Source organism: Pan paniscus, chromosome 11 (genome assembly GCF_029289425.2).
Source record: "Pan paniscus chromosome 11, NHGRI_mPanPan1-v2.0_pri, whole genome shotgun sequence".
Taxonomy (NCBI): domain Eukaryota; kingdom Metazoa; phylum Chordata; class Mammalia; order Primates; family Hominidae; genus Pan; species Pan paniscus.
Genome location: NC_073260.2, coordinates 26,102,378 through 26,118,988, shown reverse-complemented (window position 1 = coordinate 26,118,988; position 16,611 = coordinate 26,102,378). Strand labels below are relative to the sequence as shown.

Below are 16,611 nucleotides of genomic sequence, written 5' to 3'. Positions count from 1 at the left end.
AAACTGTCCTTGGAGGTTTGGGTTTGTAGGTCATGAGCAGGCCAAAGGAGGAATGAGAGGGAGTCTTCTGCAAATATGAATGTTTGTTCTGAGTTGTACGGATTGGCCACTTTGGAAGAAGGGAAGTGAGGAATCCATATTTTAAAATATTTACCAAAATAATAATGAACAAGTTAAGAAATTCAGATCAAGATATAAAAGAATGGCAGATTGCAGTTGATTCTATAAAGTTACACCTAGTCAGCCCTGTCCTCTTTTTGTTTACAATATAAGACTGTATTGATTTCTGTGTTCTGTCTAAGAAAGTATTTGGATGATTATTGGTTTTTCCCATAGATTGGCAAATGTTTTTTGAGATTGTTTTAATAAAAATGTAAGTCTTAAAACCAAATTGGACCTTAAGAAATCCTATAGACTGATATCCTGCTTTCAAACAAGCAGTGTTATTTATTGTACTGATGAGCTTACTGGGGCCCAGAAGGATTGTGACCTACCTAAGGTGGCACAGGGGATGAGTAGCCAGGTCTCCTTATCCCTAATTAAGTAATTTCTTCTATACTACCCAACCCTCAATTCTATTTTTTTTTCTTTTTTTCTTTCTTTTCTTTTTTTTTCTGGAGACAGGGTCTCCCTCTATTGCCCAGGCTGAAGTGCAGTGGCACTATCTTGGCTCACTGCAATCTCTGCCTTCCAGACTCAAGTGATCCTCCCACCTCAGCCTCCTAAGTAGCTGGAACTACAGGCATGAGCCACCACACCCAGCTAATTTTTTTTATTTTTTGTAGAGACGAGGTTTCGCCATGTTGCCCAGGCTGGTCTGAAACTCCTGAGCTCAAGCAATCAGCCCACCTCGGCCTCCCAAAGTGCTGGGATTAAAGGCATTAGCCACCACCCCCAGCCTCTGTTTCCATTTTTGTAGAATGTAAACTTTGCAAAGGTGGGAAGCCTAAAAATATTCGGGCAGATGAGCGTGAGAGGGTTTACGGCTTCCCTTTCAGGATCTAAGGTGGAGGTAAGTCGGGATTACTCCTCGTCCTTTTCTCCTCCTCCGGAAAAGGGTTCCTTCTACTGGAGGAACCACAGCCATATCTCGCCAATGTTTATAAGCCTGACAGCCCTGTGCTGTTTCATTTCCACGGACCAATCAAAGAACATTCAAGTACCCATGAGTTGCCAGAGTGGCTGTCCAGTTCCAGCTGAGCTCGTGGCAAGAACTCTTCCCTCTTTCTCCTGATCTGCAGAACTCCTAGGAGTCCCTGATTGTTGTGTCCCTGTTTACTCTCCAGGCAACAGATGCTGAGCTTTCCTCACCTCCTGCAAACAGTGCTGCACATCATCCAGGTGGTCATAAGCTACTTCCTCATGCTCATCTTCATGACCTACAACGGGTATCTCTGCATTGCAGTAGCAGCAGGGGCCGGTACAGGATACTTCCTCTTCAGCTGGAAGAAGGCAGTGGTAGTGGATATCACAGAGCATTGCCATTGACATCAAACTCTATGGCGTGGCCTTATCGATTGCAGTGGGAAGTTGAAGACTTGAAGACGTGATTCCTGCTCCAATCGTCCCTTCTTGCTCCTCTTTGTGCACGTACACACACACACACACACACACACACACACCTGCTCAACAGAGGTTTAGTTTACAGTCTCTGAACTAAAGTAGTAACCTCCCAAATTGTTTTTTCTAATAAGCTGAGATTCCCATTTCTCTTAAGGAGAAGCCACCCATGAGATGTCTTTTCCTTCTCCATCATCTTAGAGCCAAGTTATATGTTCTTGTCTAATCCATGTAGCTTTTTGTTCAATGACTTGATCATCTGCTTCCTTTTTGAATTTTTAACAGATAGTAAGTAAATTTGGTGGTTTTTTCCCCTGGGTCAGTGATGGAAAGGGGTTAACTTCAGCCAGGACTGATGGCAGCTGAGGGAAATTCTTGCCCAACTAAACCCAGAACTCAAACTTAACATTAGAAAATAAGGTCCAGGGCCGGACACAGTGGCCCATGCCTGTAATCCCAGCACTTTGGGGGGCCAAGGCAGGCTGGATCACCTGAGGACAGGAGTTCGAGACCAGTCTGGCCAACATGGTGAAACCCCGTCTCTACTAAAAATACAAAAATTAGCCGGGCATGGTGGTGGGCGCCTGTAATCCCAGCTACTCAGAAGGCTGAGGCAGGAGAATCACTTGAACCTAGGAGGCAGAGGTTGCAGTGAGCCAAGATGGCGCCATTGCACTCCAGCCTGGGTGACAAGAGTGAAACTCCATCTCAAAAAAAAAGAAAAGAAGGTCCAGCTTTTGGATTCAATGAGTGGGAAATACATTGTGCCTTTCTCTAGATGTGATACGTTATACCAAAATCTTTGTAGTGTGCAGAGCGGTGGTTTGAGACTAAATACAGGCTTAGAGCTTGCAGAGTGTGTATTCTTGGATGGCTGACGCATCGACTTGCATTCCCACTTAACACTTTGATTAGCATGAACTTGCCAATCAAAAAATGACAATCAATTTGAGAAAATAGAAATAGATATTTTAAAATAAAACCATTCACAGTTTACTTTGTCTTGATACCTTGGTTTGTCCCAGCTGAAGTGAAGCAAGAGCGTTTGAATTAATTTTTCCATTATAATGTTTTTGCATGTCTGCCTCTAAAACTGTGATTTTCAAGCTTTAGCGTGCATCAGAATCACCTGTAGGGCTTGTTAAAACACTAATTGCTGGGCCTCAACCCAAAAGCCCCCAAAGTGGCACTTCTGAGTTCCTGCTGATGTTACAAGGGACCACACTTTGAGAATCTGTGCTTTAAGCTAAGGAAATATTGCCTGGTGGGTTGGCTGCCTGGTATTGGGCATGGAAATTTGAATTGCTGATTGGTAGATGATGTGTCTGGACTTAACTCACATAGTAAATACTGCTGATCAATACCTAATCATTCCACATTTATTGAGCTCCACCTGTGTGTATGTGTACCCAAGCACACATGTGTGAAGGGCTATAGCCAAAGTATTTTTACTAGCCTGTATGAAATCACTAGTCCTTATTTTTAAAGGTCTATGGTTTCTTGGAAGTAGTTTGATTGTTGAGAGAGACCTTTGATCTGCAGTGTAAATCTACCAGGCATGGGCCAGAAGGGCAAAAGCCCAGCTTTCTCTTTGGAAAGACTCAGGCTGTGGTTTGTTGATGGCCAGGTTTTCCTCAGGCTCCAACAACTGTGCTTATACCAAGCAGATCCTCATCCTCCATATAATCTTTGTTATTCGTGGGGGTTTAATTACATTACAAGTGGCCAAAACCCCTGTTCTCAGTGAAGAACCACATTGGATTTGTATTCTGTTCAGTTGTAGTCTACACTGCAGTCTTATTCCTGGTTCAAACTACCTCTTTAAATTGATTTGTCTTGTGCTGGTCTGTTAAATCCTGCCCTCCTTGGTGCTAGATCCAGTTGTGCCTCAGGGCAGAGGAAACAAAACACAGCTATCCTGTTGGCCTGTGTTGTGGTTTTGAAGTTTGTACTTTCTCCGTGGGTGCCAGTTAAATATTGGAGAGCAAGGAATGTGGACTTGTATGGCTTTGAACCAAGAGAGGGTTATGAGCCTACTGGATTGAGGTTAAAATCCAAGAACCAACATTTAGAGCTTTGTGCTTTTCTCTCATTCCATCACTTTGTAATGATGATACTTAACATGAGCAGGGTGAATGACAGGTACTGACGAAGTCCAACACAAAGGTATAATACAGCCTGTTGTCTCAAGCCAAGGAATCATAAAACCATGAGAAATAAACAGGAATCAATAGTTAGTAGTGACATTGGTGCTCTCTAGAAATCTCAGCATGAGCTGCTATAGAATACCCTCCCAGCAAATAAACCTAATCAGTAAGGCCAGCTAGACCCAATGGCTCATGCCTGTAATCCCAACACTTTGGGAGGCCAAGGTGGGAGGATGGCTTGTGTCCAGAAGTTCGAGACCAGCCTGGACAACATAGTGAGATCCTATCTCTATAAAAAATCAAAAATTAGCCAGGCATGGTGGTGCATACCTATAGTCCTGGCTATTTGGGAGGCTGAGGCAGGAGGATTGCTTTAGCCCTGGAGGTCGAGGCTGCAGTAAGCCATGATTGCGCCACTGCACTCAGCCCGGGTGACAAAGCAAGACCCTGTCTCAGAAAAAAAAAAAAAAAAAGAAAAGAAAATTCAAGGCCAGTTAAGACAAAATGCTATGACTTTGAAATTCACAGAAAGAAATAACAGTTTAGATTAGGTCTTCAGGTATTCAGGATAGAGATAATCTCCTGAAAAACCTGAATTTCAGAGATTCTTAGACTGGCTGCCAAAGGATGAAGCTAGTGAAGGAGAAAAAGCTTAAATTCCATCTTGAGCTCTTGGATTGTGATAATACAATGATTTCATTAACTTTTCATTTCTGTATACCTGTTCATTTGGAATTTAATGCTTGACTTCTTTGTTCATTTTGGATCTAAACTTCTCTTTTCTTCCTTCCCCATTCACATCTATTAGAAGACTGCATCACCATTTCTTTGGCCCCCTTACTCTGTTGTCCTTTCCCTTTTCTTTCAGTTTTTTTTATCGCATGTCTAGTATATTAAGTCTCCATAGCCCTCCTGATGCAGTAGACAGTGCTATGCTGTGGATATAATACCAACCAGAAATTGGCATTTATAAACCTGTTAAGAGACTTTAAGCATGCTTCAAGAGGCAGTTGACCCACTGGAATTTCTACAAGGCTGGTACCCTTCCCAGAGTTACAGAATCTTAGGTGCTGTCTCTAGTCTGTGAGGGAGGAACTCCCAGCATCCCCATTGCCCACAAATGGAATCCTCACTGTATCCACTAGGAGATTAGAAATTAAGGTTTCTTCACTACTTCTATGGTAGGGTTGTCTGAAATTCCCTTTCAGGCTGTGGGTACTGGTCTTGGGTTCTAGTCATAAGGGGTTCCTTATAAGGAGCAGGCGGAGGGGAGTACAGTTTCATGTCCTTTAATTTTGATCCTGCCCTCTCCAGCTGCTCCTTCAAAAGATACATCAAAAGATACAAACTCTGGGCTGGGCACAGTGGCTCACACACTTTGGGATGCCAAGCGGGGGCGCGGATCACCTGAGGTCAGGAGTTTGAGACCAGCCTGGCCAATGTGGTGAAACCCCATCTCTACTAAAAATACAAAAATTAGCTGGGCGTGGTGGCGCATGCCTGTAATCCCAGCTACTCGGGAGGCTGAGGCAGGAGAATCGCTTGAACCCAGGAGGCGGAGGTTGCAGTGAGCCAAGATGGCGCCATTGCACTCCAGCCTGGGCGACAAGAGCAAAACTCTGTCTCAAAAAAAAAAAAAAAAGATACAAAGTCTGCATTTGATATAATGCCTTAATTACTGGGTCTACAATTAATGTTGACTGTTTTAGATTGTAAGCTCCTGGAAAGCAGTATTGCTGTAGTAGGAATGTTTTAACAGTGTCATATGAAAAAGAACAAAATAAATATTTTGATTTTGTGATTCTATGCAAGTCTTTCTGCCCAGAGTGATAATGCAATAAGCTAGTCTCTTCATAGTCTGCATAGAGTCTGGCCATTACCATCAGTTTTTAAGATGTCCGTATTGTGGCCGGGCGTGGTGGCTCGCGCCTGTAATCCCAGCACTTTGGGAGGCTGAGGCGGGTGGATCATGAGGTCAGGAGATCGAGACCATCCTGGCTAACACGGTGAAACCCGTCTCTACTAAAAAAAATACTAAAAAATTAGCCGGGCCTGGTGGTGGGCACCTGTAGTCCCAGCTACTTGGGAGGCTGAGGCAGGAGAATGGTGGTGTGAACCCGGAAGTCGGAGGTTGCAGTGAGCCAAGATTGCACCTGGGCAACAAAGCGAGACTCCGTCTCAAAAAAAAAAAAAAGATGTCCGTATTTTAGGTGGTACGATCCTTTTAGGTTTTCATCTCACTCTCCCGCTACTCGACTTAAAATGACATGCCTAGTACATGCCAGAAGATCCATGTGATCTTCTGCACAGGAGACAGGGTCTTCATGAAGCCACAAGTATTTCAGTATACTGAGGATTCCTCAGTTTAAAAGCCAGCTTTTGTCACATCATAATCCCTTCCCTGTTTCTGCTGTTAGGCAAGAGGCTCTGAGCTGGGCCTATAGGAAGTTCACCGCCAAACCTTGAGATGCACAGTGACCCTGCCAGTCCCTTTGGTAATGCCAAAATGCTGACGTTACTTGCTCTTCCCACTGGCCCCCAGTGGGTATCTTGCCATCACCACCATTCCTAGTCTCTTCCTTAGTGTAGTGTCATGAACATGGACTTAGAGGAGTCAATGAGTTTGGATTCTGGTTCCATCACCTACTAGCAGTATGACCTTAGGAAGTTAGTCTAATGATCCCTAAGCCTTAGTTTTCTTATTTAGAGATGGAGTCTCACTCCGTCACCTAGGCTGGAGTGCAGTGGTACAGTCTCGGCTCACTGCCACCTCCATCTCCTGGGTTCAAGTGATTCTCCTGCCTCAGCCTCCCAAGTAGCTGGGGCTACAGGCACACACCATCGTGTCTGGCTAATTTTTGTATTTTTAGTAGAGACGAGTTTTTGCCCTGTTGGCCAGGCTAGTCTTGAACTCCTGAGCTCAAGTGATCCGCCCGCCTCGGCCTCCCAAAGTGCTGGGATTGGGAAAGGTGTGAGCCACTGTGCCCGGCCATAATACCTGTTTGAATTAGGCACCTAGCACAAAATAGGCATTCGAGCCTTAGTATATTTTTTTATTATCTACAATTGTTGTTACTCCAGCTTTCAGGAGAATGAAAAGTAACACTCTTCTTGATAAGGTTAATAGGTTAGTATTTTTCTTTTTTTGTTGTTTTTGTTTTTGAGACGGAGTTTTGCCCTTGTTGCCCAGACTCGAGTGCAATGGTGCAATCTCAGCTCACTGCAACCTCTGCCTCCTGGGTTCAAGCACCTCCACCTCAGCCTCCCGAGTAGCTAGGATTGCAGGCATGCGCCACCACGCCCGGCTAATTTTGTATTTTTAGTAGAGACAGGGTTTCTCCATGTTGGTCAGGCTGGTCTCAAACTCTGGACCTCAGGTTATCTGCCCACCTCGGCCTCCCAAAGTGCTGGGATTACAGGCATGAGCCACCATGCCCGGCTCTTCTTTTTTTTTTTTTTTTTTTTAATTTTATAGAGTCAGGGTTTCCCTGTGTTGCCCAGGCTGGTCTAACTCCTGGACTCAAGCAATCCTCCTGCCTCAGCCTCCCGAAGTGCTGGGATTACAGGCATGAGCCACCACACCTGTCCCTCTCCCACTCGTATTACTCAGACTTAAACTACCCCCAAAAGGCTAAAGTCCTGCTAAGAGTCTCCGTAGAACTGATGACTCAAGAGGCTCTTATGATCACAGCTGGGGTGATTCCCTGTGTTGAATTAGTGAAAACAGGCCAGGCACAGTAATCCCAGCACTTTGAGAGGACTGCTTAATGTCAGGAGCTCGAGCCCAGCTTGGGCAACACAGATGCCTGTCTCTACATAAAACAATAAAAATTTAAAAAAAAAATTTTTTTTAATGCCCAAAACAATAGGGCATGATTCAAAATTATCCTCTGAGCTGCCTCTCTGGTTCTTTCTGGGAAAAACACTTAGGCAAGTTGAGAAAGGAAGGAAAGTTGGAATAATGGCAAAACTGTTAGAAGCATTCCTCTTACTTTCCTCCATTGCCTGTCCTCCCAACATTATACCCAAACTAGTTACAAAGCCATTCTCTAAAGAGATCGGGTACCTACAATTTCTTCAGATTTACACAATATCCACTAGAATTTAATTTCTACAAGGGCAGGGATCTTTGTTGAGTGGCACATGGTAGACACTCAATAAATAACTTGTTGAATAGATGGGTTAAGTCAAAGTGGCAGGGATCAACTAGAGTGTCCTGTGCTTAGGGTCTTTTAATAAAGATGGAAAGAATGATGTTAATCTTGTAGCAATTATCTTTTAAAGTCTGGGAATTAACAGTACTGTTATACTTCATTAAGGATGCCTCACATTTTTCCAAAAATATATTTATTTTTAAAAACAGAAAATCAGATCAGTTTTATAGAGTCAAATTTTCAAGAGACAAACCAGAGTTTGGATTCCAGCTTAGAGTGCAAGTGAAGCATCAGTAATCTCATGCAGAAGATTTGTCTCTGCAGGAGGTACATTCTGCTTGACTGCAAGCACTCAATTCTCTAAATCTGGTTTGTACTTCTGCCATCATTTTATTCCATTCCAGCGCTCTGGCATGCAAGATAATCCATCTCTAAAATTCAAGACTTCCAAATTGAGATGAACGATTATTGGGCTTGGGTTGGGGTTTATAACCAATCCGATCATTGATCATTTGTTCCCGGCTCTTGGGATCACTGCTAAGCCCAATGGCTCCTTCTCCATCACTGCCTCCTACAACTTCCACATCTTCCTTCTGTTTCTTACGGGTCTGAAAGTATAAAAGTTTTAGGATTAAGGCAACATTCTTTCAATTAGCAAATGTTTATTTAGAACACCTACCATGTACTAGGCATGGGCTAAATGATAGAGTTAGGGTGTAAAGAACAATAAACTGAAATCCTAGGTTTGGAGTACTTAGGGGCACAATGAGGATATGGTGTTAAAAGTTGTAACCCCTGATCACTTGAGGTCAGGAGTTCGAGACTAGCCTGGCAAACATGGTGAAACCCTATCTCTACTAAAAATACAAAAATTTGGCGGGGCACGGTGGCTCACATCTGTAATCCCAGCCCTTTGGGAGGCTGAGGCGAGCGGATCACGAGGTCAGGAGATCGAGACCATCCTAGCCAACATGGTGAAACTCCATCTCTACTAAAAATACAAAAATTAGCTGGGCATGGTGGCGCATGCCTGTAATCCCAGCTACTTGGGAGGCTGAGGCAGGAGAATCGCTTGAACCAGGAAGTCGGAGGTTGCAGAGAGCCGAGATGGTGCCACTGCACTCCAGCCTGGCGACACAGCGAGACTCTGTCTTAAAAAAAACAAACAAAAGATGTAACCCCTACCCTCCAGGATGTCACAGTCTAATAGGGAAACAGGCAAACAGACGATTATAGGGTGATCAGGGCTATGACCTATGACAGAGAGAAGTCTACACTGCCAAAGAGATAAGAGGTAAGGAGTTGGGGTGTGGTGGTACAACAGGAAGCTACAATTGGAAAGCTGTAAGAGCAGACAAGTGAGAGCAAAGGGCATTTCAACGAATTTATTATTCTAGAGAATAGACAGAAAAATAAATTGGGTAAAGAAATAACCACCAAAAATCTATAGCCTGACTGATCCCATGAGATTAAAAGTAACTCAAGAAGGTTTTATGCTATCTTATCAAAAGGTCTGGGTTTTGTGGCTTCATTTTGTTTTCAGATAAAAGGTTTGGCTCCTAAGTCACATGTGACTGCAGAATCCAGAAAGTATGTCTTAGTTTGATCATTTTCAAAAAGAGACACTTATCCCATAACAGCCACTACCTGACTGTAAGGATAACAGATGATAACTTTCTCTAAGAGAGTGAAATGATGTTTTATCCAAAGTTACTTAATAGAAGAATGGCTCAGCTACTCAAATCACTGGAATTACCACCATTCTTCACCACTTGCTGCTGAACTGTGGGCATTTAAATGCCAAGCATCAGGCTGACCGCAGTGGCTCATGCCTGTAAATCCCAGTGCTTTGGGAGGCCAAGGCAGGAGGACTGCTTGAGCCCAGGAGTGTGACACTAGCCTGGGCAACATAGTGACACTCCATCTGTCTCCACAATGTTTTTTTTTTCTTTAGACTGAGTCTCTGTCTGTTGCCAGGCTGGAGTGTAGTGGCGCCATCTTGGCTCACTGCCACCTCCGCCTCCTGGGTTCAAGCGATTCTCCTGCCTCAGCCTCTCAAGTAGTTGGGACTACAGGCGCATGCCAGCACACCTGGCTAATTTTTGCACTTTTAGTAGAGACAGGGTTTCAACATGTTAGCTAGGATGGTCTCAATCTCTTGACCTCGTGATCCGCCTGCCTCGGCCTCTCAAGGTGCTGGGGTTTACAGGCATGAGCCACCGCACCCGGCCCACAAAAAAATTTAAAAATTAGCCAGGCATGGTGGCGCATGCCTGTATTCCCAGTTATTCAGGGGGCCTGATGTGGTAGGATCACCTGAGCCTGGCAGGTCAAGGCTGCAGTGAGCTGTGATCATGCCACTGTACTCCAGCCAGGGCGATAGAGCAAGACCCTGTCTCAAAAATAAAAATAAAAAAAAAATAAATGCCAACACTCACAAAGTATTACAGGGAATAAAATAAGGTATTGCCTTTTATGTGGCAAATGACCTTCCTGATTACTAGTAAGTGATGTTAGAAAGTTCTACCTAAATACCTTTGTGAAAACAAGTTCGAAAAGGCAAACAACTCTATCATTCTGTGAATATCCAAATGGAATGAAATCACTTAAAAGGCTTCCCACTTTGAGCAACTGCTGTTTCAGAAGCTAGAGTCACAGTAGTATAATCAAACTCATGTTGGTAATAAATGAAACAGGCCAGTTTTCTACTGGTTTCACTTTAGTTTAGGGCATGACTGTCCCTGCTTCCTAAGTTACTCTAAAACAAGGTAAAACCCACTAGATAACTGTCTTTAGTGGAAAGACTAACTCAATAGTGAGCTGACTGTAGAGTCAAAGTTCAGCATGCTAGCATTTTATGAGATTCGTTACAACTGAAGTTTAAGCCATACTTTAAAGCTCATCCTTAATAATATAAGAGTTTTTAGAAAGCAAAAATTACGATACTTAGAGAACACTAAAGTCTCTTGGGATGAAGCAGGGGGAAAGAAATCTAAGTTATTAGTCTTAATATGAAGCATATACAATACATAATAAAGCTGTTGGTGAATATATGCAAAACGTACTGTCCTCTGCCATATAGTACAAGATACCTGCTAGGACAGCAAATGAAAATAGACTTGCATTGAGCCCTCCTTTGGACCTGGTATTGCAGGGAACAGATGCAGAGAGAAATATACTAATCCCTGACTTCAAGGAGCTTATGGCCCAGTGAGGGAAAACAAAAGCAAACAGACAATTACAACAGAGAGTGACCGTGCCTATGAGAGAGGTTAGCACAGGAGGATAAGGTTGAGCCTAACCCAGCTGGGGGCTGGAAGGAGTAAGAGTTAGCCTGGCAAAGAAAAAGAAAGGGCTTTTCTGGCAAAGGGAACACTGTGTATAGGCACTGAGATTAAAGATAACCCAGCAGTGAAAGTGGAGAGATAAGCAAGGACCAGCTCACAAAGGAGCTCATATGCCATGCTAGGGAATTTGGAATTTATTCTGTAGACCACTGAAGAATTTAAGTCTTATTAATGGACATCTAATACCATGTAGCAAGGCCACAGTTAAAAATACATATGGGGCCCCTACTATGAACTAGATGGTAAGAACTCAATGGTGAAGCAAACAGACATGATTTCTGCAATCAACGTTCCTAATGATTTTACAATAAAAAAATAAAATTTTTTTTTACAATAAAAAAATTGTAAATTATAATAAATGCTATGAAAAAAATATGGTGCTTTGTGAGAGCCTACAGAGATGGAGGCAGCATGGACGGGAATGACACATGTAACTTGGATATGGTCAAAAGTGGCCTCTTAAATTGAAGAGTTGACATTTAAATGAAGACTGGAAGAAAGGGAGCACTCCAGGCAGGGGGAAATAATATGTGGAAAGTCCATGGAAGTGATAAATAGATTGGCATGTTCAAGGAAATGAAAGAGAGCCAATGTGGCTAGGGTATAGAGAGCAAGGCAAAGAATGGCACAAAATGAATCTGGAGAGGCACTAGAACATACAAAATCTTGTAGGCCATGGTGAAGAATTCAGATTTTGTTATAAGTGCAGGAAACTACTGAGGAGTTTTAAACGGGAATGACAGGATTTGAAAATTTTTGAAGATCATTCTTGATACTGGATGCAGAATGCACTGAAAGAGACAAAAATGGAAGTAGAAGACCAGTTAGGATGCCACTACAATTATACAGGGAAAGACGGTTATTTACCACAGGACTGTAACAGTGGAGATGAAAAGGTATGGGTGGATTCCAGACATATTCTGAAGGTAGAATCAAAGGGTTTACAGACAGATCGAATATAAAGCGTAAGAGAAAGGGAGGACTCAGGAATGACTGCTAGGTTTCTGGCCTGAGGAACTGAATCAATACTGAGATGGGAAACACTGGGGAAGAATGGAAGGGACGACTGGTTCAAGGGAGAAATCAAGAGTTTTTCTCTCTTCTTTTTTTAACATGTTAAGTGTAGTAGGCTGAAAAATGGCCCCCAAAGCTAGCAGGTCCTAATCCTGGAACCTATAAATGCCTTATATGGGAAAAGGGCCTTTGCAGGTGACTAAATTAAGGATCTTGAGATGGGGGGATTATCCTGGGTTAGTCAGGTGGGCCCTAAACACAATCACACATATCATAAGAAGGAGGCAGAGGAAGTTTTCACAGACAGAAAAGAAGACAATATGACTCTGGAGGCAGAGACTGGAGTGACACAGTCATGAGTCAAGGAATGCCAGCAGCCACCAGAAGCTAGAAGAGCCAAGGAATGGATTCTTCCCTAGATCCTCCATAGGGAATGTGGCCCTCCTGACACCTCAATTTCAGCCCAGCAATACTAATTTTTGGCCTATAAAACTGTGAAATAATAAATTTCTGTTGTCTTAAGCCATGAAGTTTGTGGTACTTTGTTACAGCAGCCACAGGAGACATACATGAAGTTTGAGATGCCTGTAAAGCATCCAAACAGAGATTTCAAATAAGCTGTTGGTTTAAGAGTCTGCAGTTCAGAAGTTAAAGTTATTGTGTATGTATGTGTGTGTATACACATATTTATGTATGACAGAGAGTCTCACTATTGCCCAGTGTGGAGTACAGTGGAGCCATCATAGCACACTGTAACCTCAAACTCCTGGGCTCAAGCAATCCTCCCGCCTCCGCCTCCTGAGTAGCTCAGGCATGCGCCACCCTGCCCAACATAGAGACAAGGTCTCACTATGTTGCCCAGGCTGGTCTCAAACTCCTGGCCAGAAAATGCTGGCATTACAGATGTAAGCCACTGTGCCCACACAAGAATTATTATCTTAAATATTCCTTAAGCTTTGAAAGTTGTATTCATGGCTGGGTGCAGTGGCTCACGCGTGTAATCCCAGCACTTTGGGAGGCTGAGGTGGATGGATCACTTGAGGTCAGGAGTTGAGACTAGCCTGGCCCCAACATGGCAAAACCCCGTCTCTACTAAAAATAAAAAAATGAGCCGGGCGTGCTGGCATGAACCGGTGGTCCCAGCACGCGGGAGGCTGAGGCAGAGGAGGCAGAGGTTGCAGTGAGCCAAGATCATGCCACTGTACTCCAGCCTGTGTGACAGAGCGAGACTCCATCTCAAAAAAACACAAAGTTGTATTCATACCTCCAGGTCCTTTCGAATGTTCTCAAACTCTTCAATGTCATCAAGCTTTAGCTCTAGGCGTGTTGGTTTCCGTCTCAGCATACTGAAGTCAACACTAAGGGCCAAACCCAGTGAACTATTAGCTGTTAAAAATGAAAGAGAGGAGGAAAATATGAAGGTGATAAAGTCTCAGATACAAAACATAAAATCAATTTGCAAGCATGTATACTAAAGTGAATGGAAATATTAAAAATTTATTTGAATTTACACATAGACTTCTAAAGTCTTTTTTTTTTTTTTTTTTTAAGAGATAGGATCTTGCTCTTTGCCCAGGCTGGAGTGCAGTGGCATGACCTTAGCTCACTACAGCCTCAACTTCCTGGACTCAAGCAATCTTACTGCCTCAGCCTCCAGAGTAGCTGGGACTACAGGCGTACACCGCCATACCTGGCTAATTTTTGTGTTTTTTGTAGAAATGGGATCTCTCTCTGATGCCCAGGCTGGTCTCAAACTCTTGGGCTCAAGTGTTCCTCCCTCCTCATTTTCCCAAAGTGCTGGCATTATAGGCAAGAGCTACTGTACCCAGCCAACTTCTAAAGTCTTTAGGTATGTGATTATTACATTTTTGTTACATTATGGAGATCTACAGCTCTATAAAATCAAAAACTCTTTCTGTAAGAATTTAAAATAGCAAACTACCTATAAGAGAGAAATTCTAGGCAACCATCACTTTAATCTCATGTTCCAGTCACATTCAAAGAACTACTCTAGCTAAAAGAATAAACTATCACAACTTAGTATAGTTAGAGGAAAAAGTGGACAAACCAGTGAATTTAATCTACCCTACATGAGAATTGTCAGAGATTTGTGATCACTCTTGAATGCTAAAATCAGTTTGCTAAATCTCAGGAAAACTCCAACTCACCAATTCACAGGATTATCCTCAGTGTCCAAACAGATCTTAAATGTGTACGTCATTCATTAAACAAACACTTCTTGTGTTCCAGCTACAGAGTTAAAAGGTACAGTCATAATCTGTGGGGAAAACAAAGAGAAAACTGTGATATCGTGTAATGAGAACCCTGATGAAGATACTGGCACTGGCATCACACAGGCACCTAATCCAGTCTGGGCTGAGTGTGGGGTGGACAAGGATGTCAGGCAAGCCTTTCTGGAGAAAATGATGTCTTAGTTGACTTCTGAAGGGCAAGCAGAGAGCAGAGTGCACAAGGAGGCTCAAGTACAGCTTTGGTAACGTAGCCAGACCCTGTGTCTACAAAAAAGTAAAAAAAATAGCTGGGCTGGTAGTGTGTACCTGTAGTCCTAGCTACTCAGGAGGCTGAGGTGGAAGGATCACTTGAGCCCAGGAGTTTCAGGTTGCCACCGTGAGACATGACCTCACCATGAGACCCCAACTCAAAAAAAAAAAAAAAAAAAAAAAAGAGGCTCAAGAGAGCATTCCACAGCCTGAAATCCCAAGGTAATACTATGTTAACAAAAACCATTTTGTTTTGTTTTGTTTTTGAGAAAACACAACCCCCCCAACTGAGTTTAATATCTGTTGATGGCATCATTTGTATATTCTCCACAGCATCCCCTAGAGTGTATCTATAAAAACAGTCAGTAAATGTTTGTTGACTAAAAGGTGAGATCATTCTTGAGCACCGTGCTGTTTTTCCATTCCCATTCTTTACATTCTTATTTTAACACAAAAACCCTGTGAAGTTGACAAAATGATTCCTATTTCACACATAAAGAAGTCATCGAAGCAAGCTGTTCAGTTTGGTTAATAATTTTAGCCTCCTATAAAAATTATAAAGGCCAACATGATAAGCATTAAGTGAAAATGATGGAAGTGAAAACTCCTTGAAAGTATGTACAGATACAAATTATTACACGTATCTAGGATGAAACTAAGGACTGTGAAGTATACAAAGGAAGAAATAGTTCCTTCTCCCATGAAGCTTAGGATACTACAGGTGATATTATCAACACAAAACACTGGCACATTACATTTCAAATTCCTTTGTACTAAATCAGGCATTATCTTCTACCAGATTCCAATGCAGACAAATGGTAGAGAAAGCCAAAGTTCCAAAGAGGGAAAGAGAGGGATAGGGATACCTAAAAGGGGGGAAAAAAAAAATCTATACATGTTACCTTTTCTGCAAACTGCAAAAAACTGGCCACTAGGGAGCAGTATAGATTAACAGTTAAAAGTGCTGGCTGTAGAGGTTAAAGGGCACAGGTTTTAATCCCACTACACCACCGATCCTGAACAATTCGTTTCATTTCTCACTAGACCTTAGTTCCCTCATCTGTATCCTACTCTGCTGTTGTAGGAAGTCAATAACGTAATACACAGTAAGCTCTTGGAATATTATTTGGCATTTAATAAATGTTCAATAAATAACATCTATTATTGCTGTAATTGTTCTAGGGGGTTGCATGAGGATCTGGCCAGCTAGGGAAACGTCAATATTTTGAGGATCTCCCACCGCCCATGTGGGGATAAAAACCTTATCCTGTTCGTCTCTAATGCCCCAGCATCCAGCAGGGCAGAGAGACGTACAGAGTTACCTGACACCTTCCTATCCATCATCTTACTCTCAATCTGATACAAAGACCAGGCTGAAGACAAATCAACAAAATCAGGCCGAAGCTCCTCCGCCGGGTCTTTATTTGACTTTGGCACTAGCGGGCTCTTCTAGCTTAATCTCTCGCCGCAGCCCAAATCCACCGCCGAGCCATCAAGCTCAGAGGGGGAGCCTGGGAAGACTTCCGGACCATGGAGGAGAACAGTCCTCGTCCCCTAGCTCCAGGCCTGTACCTCGGAGCCCAGGCAAGGGTTTCTATGGTAACATGGTCCTCGGCTCCAAGAAGACGTAAACGCCCCCGTACGCCCTGGGGGCACAGCGGACCCCGGAAGCCCTTGACTCGCTCCAGAGTTCAGCCCCGAGCCGCGCGAGTCGACTCACCTACCTCTTTTCAAGCCGGCCTAGCCCCTTCCCGGAACCTCGGCTCCCCACCACGAAACTACTGCTAAGCCAACTGGACTACACTTCCCAGACTGCTTGGAGCCTCTCTCTCCGCAGAACCTCGTCTTCCGCGAGCTTTTCCTGGAGGTTCTAGGCGGGATGCCCCTC

General features: G+C 43.3%; 2 protein-coding genes across 2 annotated transcripts in view; one reads left to right on the top strand and one right to left on the bottom strand.

Moving 5' to 3' along the window:
- SLC31A1 (solute carrier family 31 member 1) overlaps nucleotides 1-5,513 on the top strand; it is a 43,038-nt gene extending 37,525 nt beyond the window's left edge. Inside the window, exon 5 of the mRNA XM_003833052.6 lies at nucleotides 1,287-5,513. Within this exon, the coding sequence (XP_003833100.1) occupies nucleotides 1,287-1,488 (202 nt within the window). The 3' untranslated portion in view covers nucleotides 1,489-5,513. The remainder of the gene's footprint in view (nucleotides 1-1,286) is intronic.
- A 2,524-nt stretch (nucleotides 5,514-8,037) lies between these two features.
- CDC26 (cell division cycle 26) lies at nucleotides 8,038-16,588 on the bottom strand. The gene is made up of 4 exons (XM_008958550.4): nucleotides 16,448-16,588; nucleotides 14,391-14,500; nucleotides 13,487-13,608; nucleotides 8,038-8,469 (listed from the first exon to the last, which is right to left on the bottom strand). The coding sequence occupies exons 3-4, from the start codon at nucleotides 13,565-13,567 to the stop codon at nucleotides 8,293-8,295; spliced, it is 258 nt and encodes an 85-aa protein (XP_008956798.1). The 5' UTR covers nucleotides 13,568-13,608; nucleotides 14,391-14,500; nucleotides 16,448-16,588; the 3' UTR covers nucleotides 8,038-8,292.
- Between the last annotated feature and the right edge of the window lie 23 nt (nucleotides 16,589-16,611).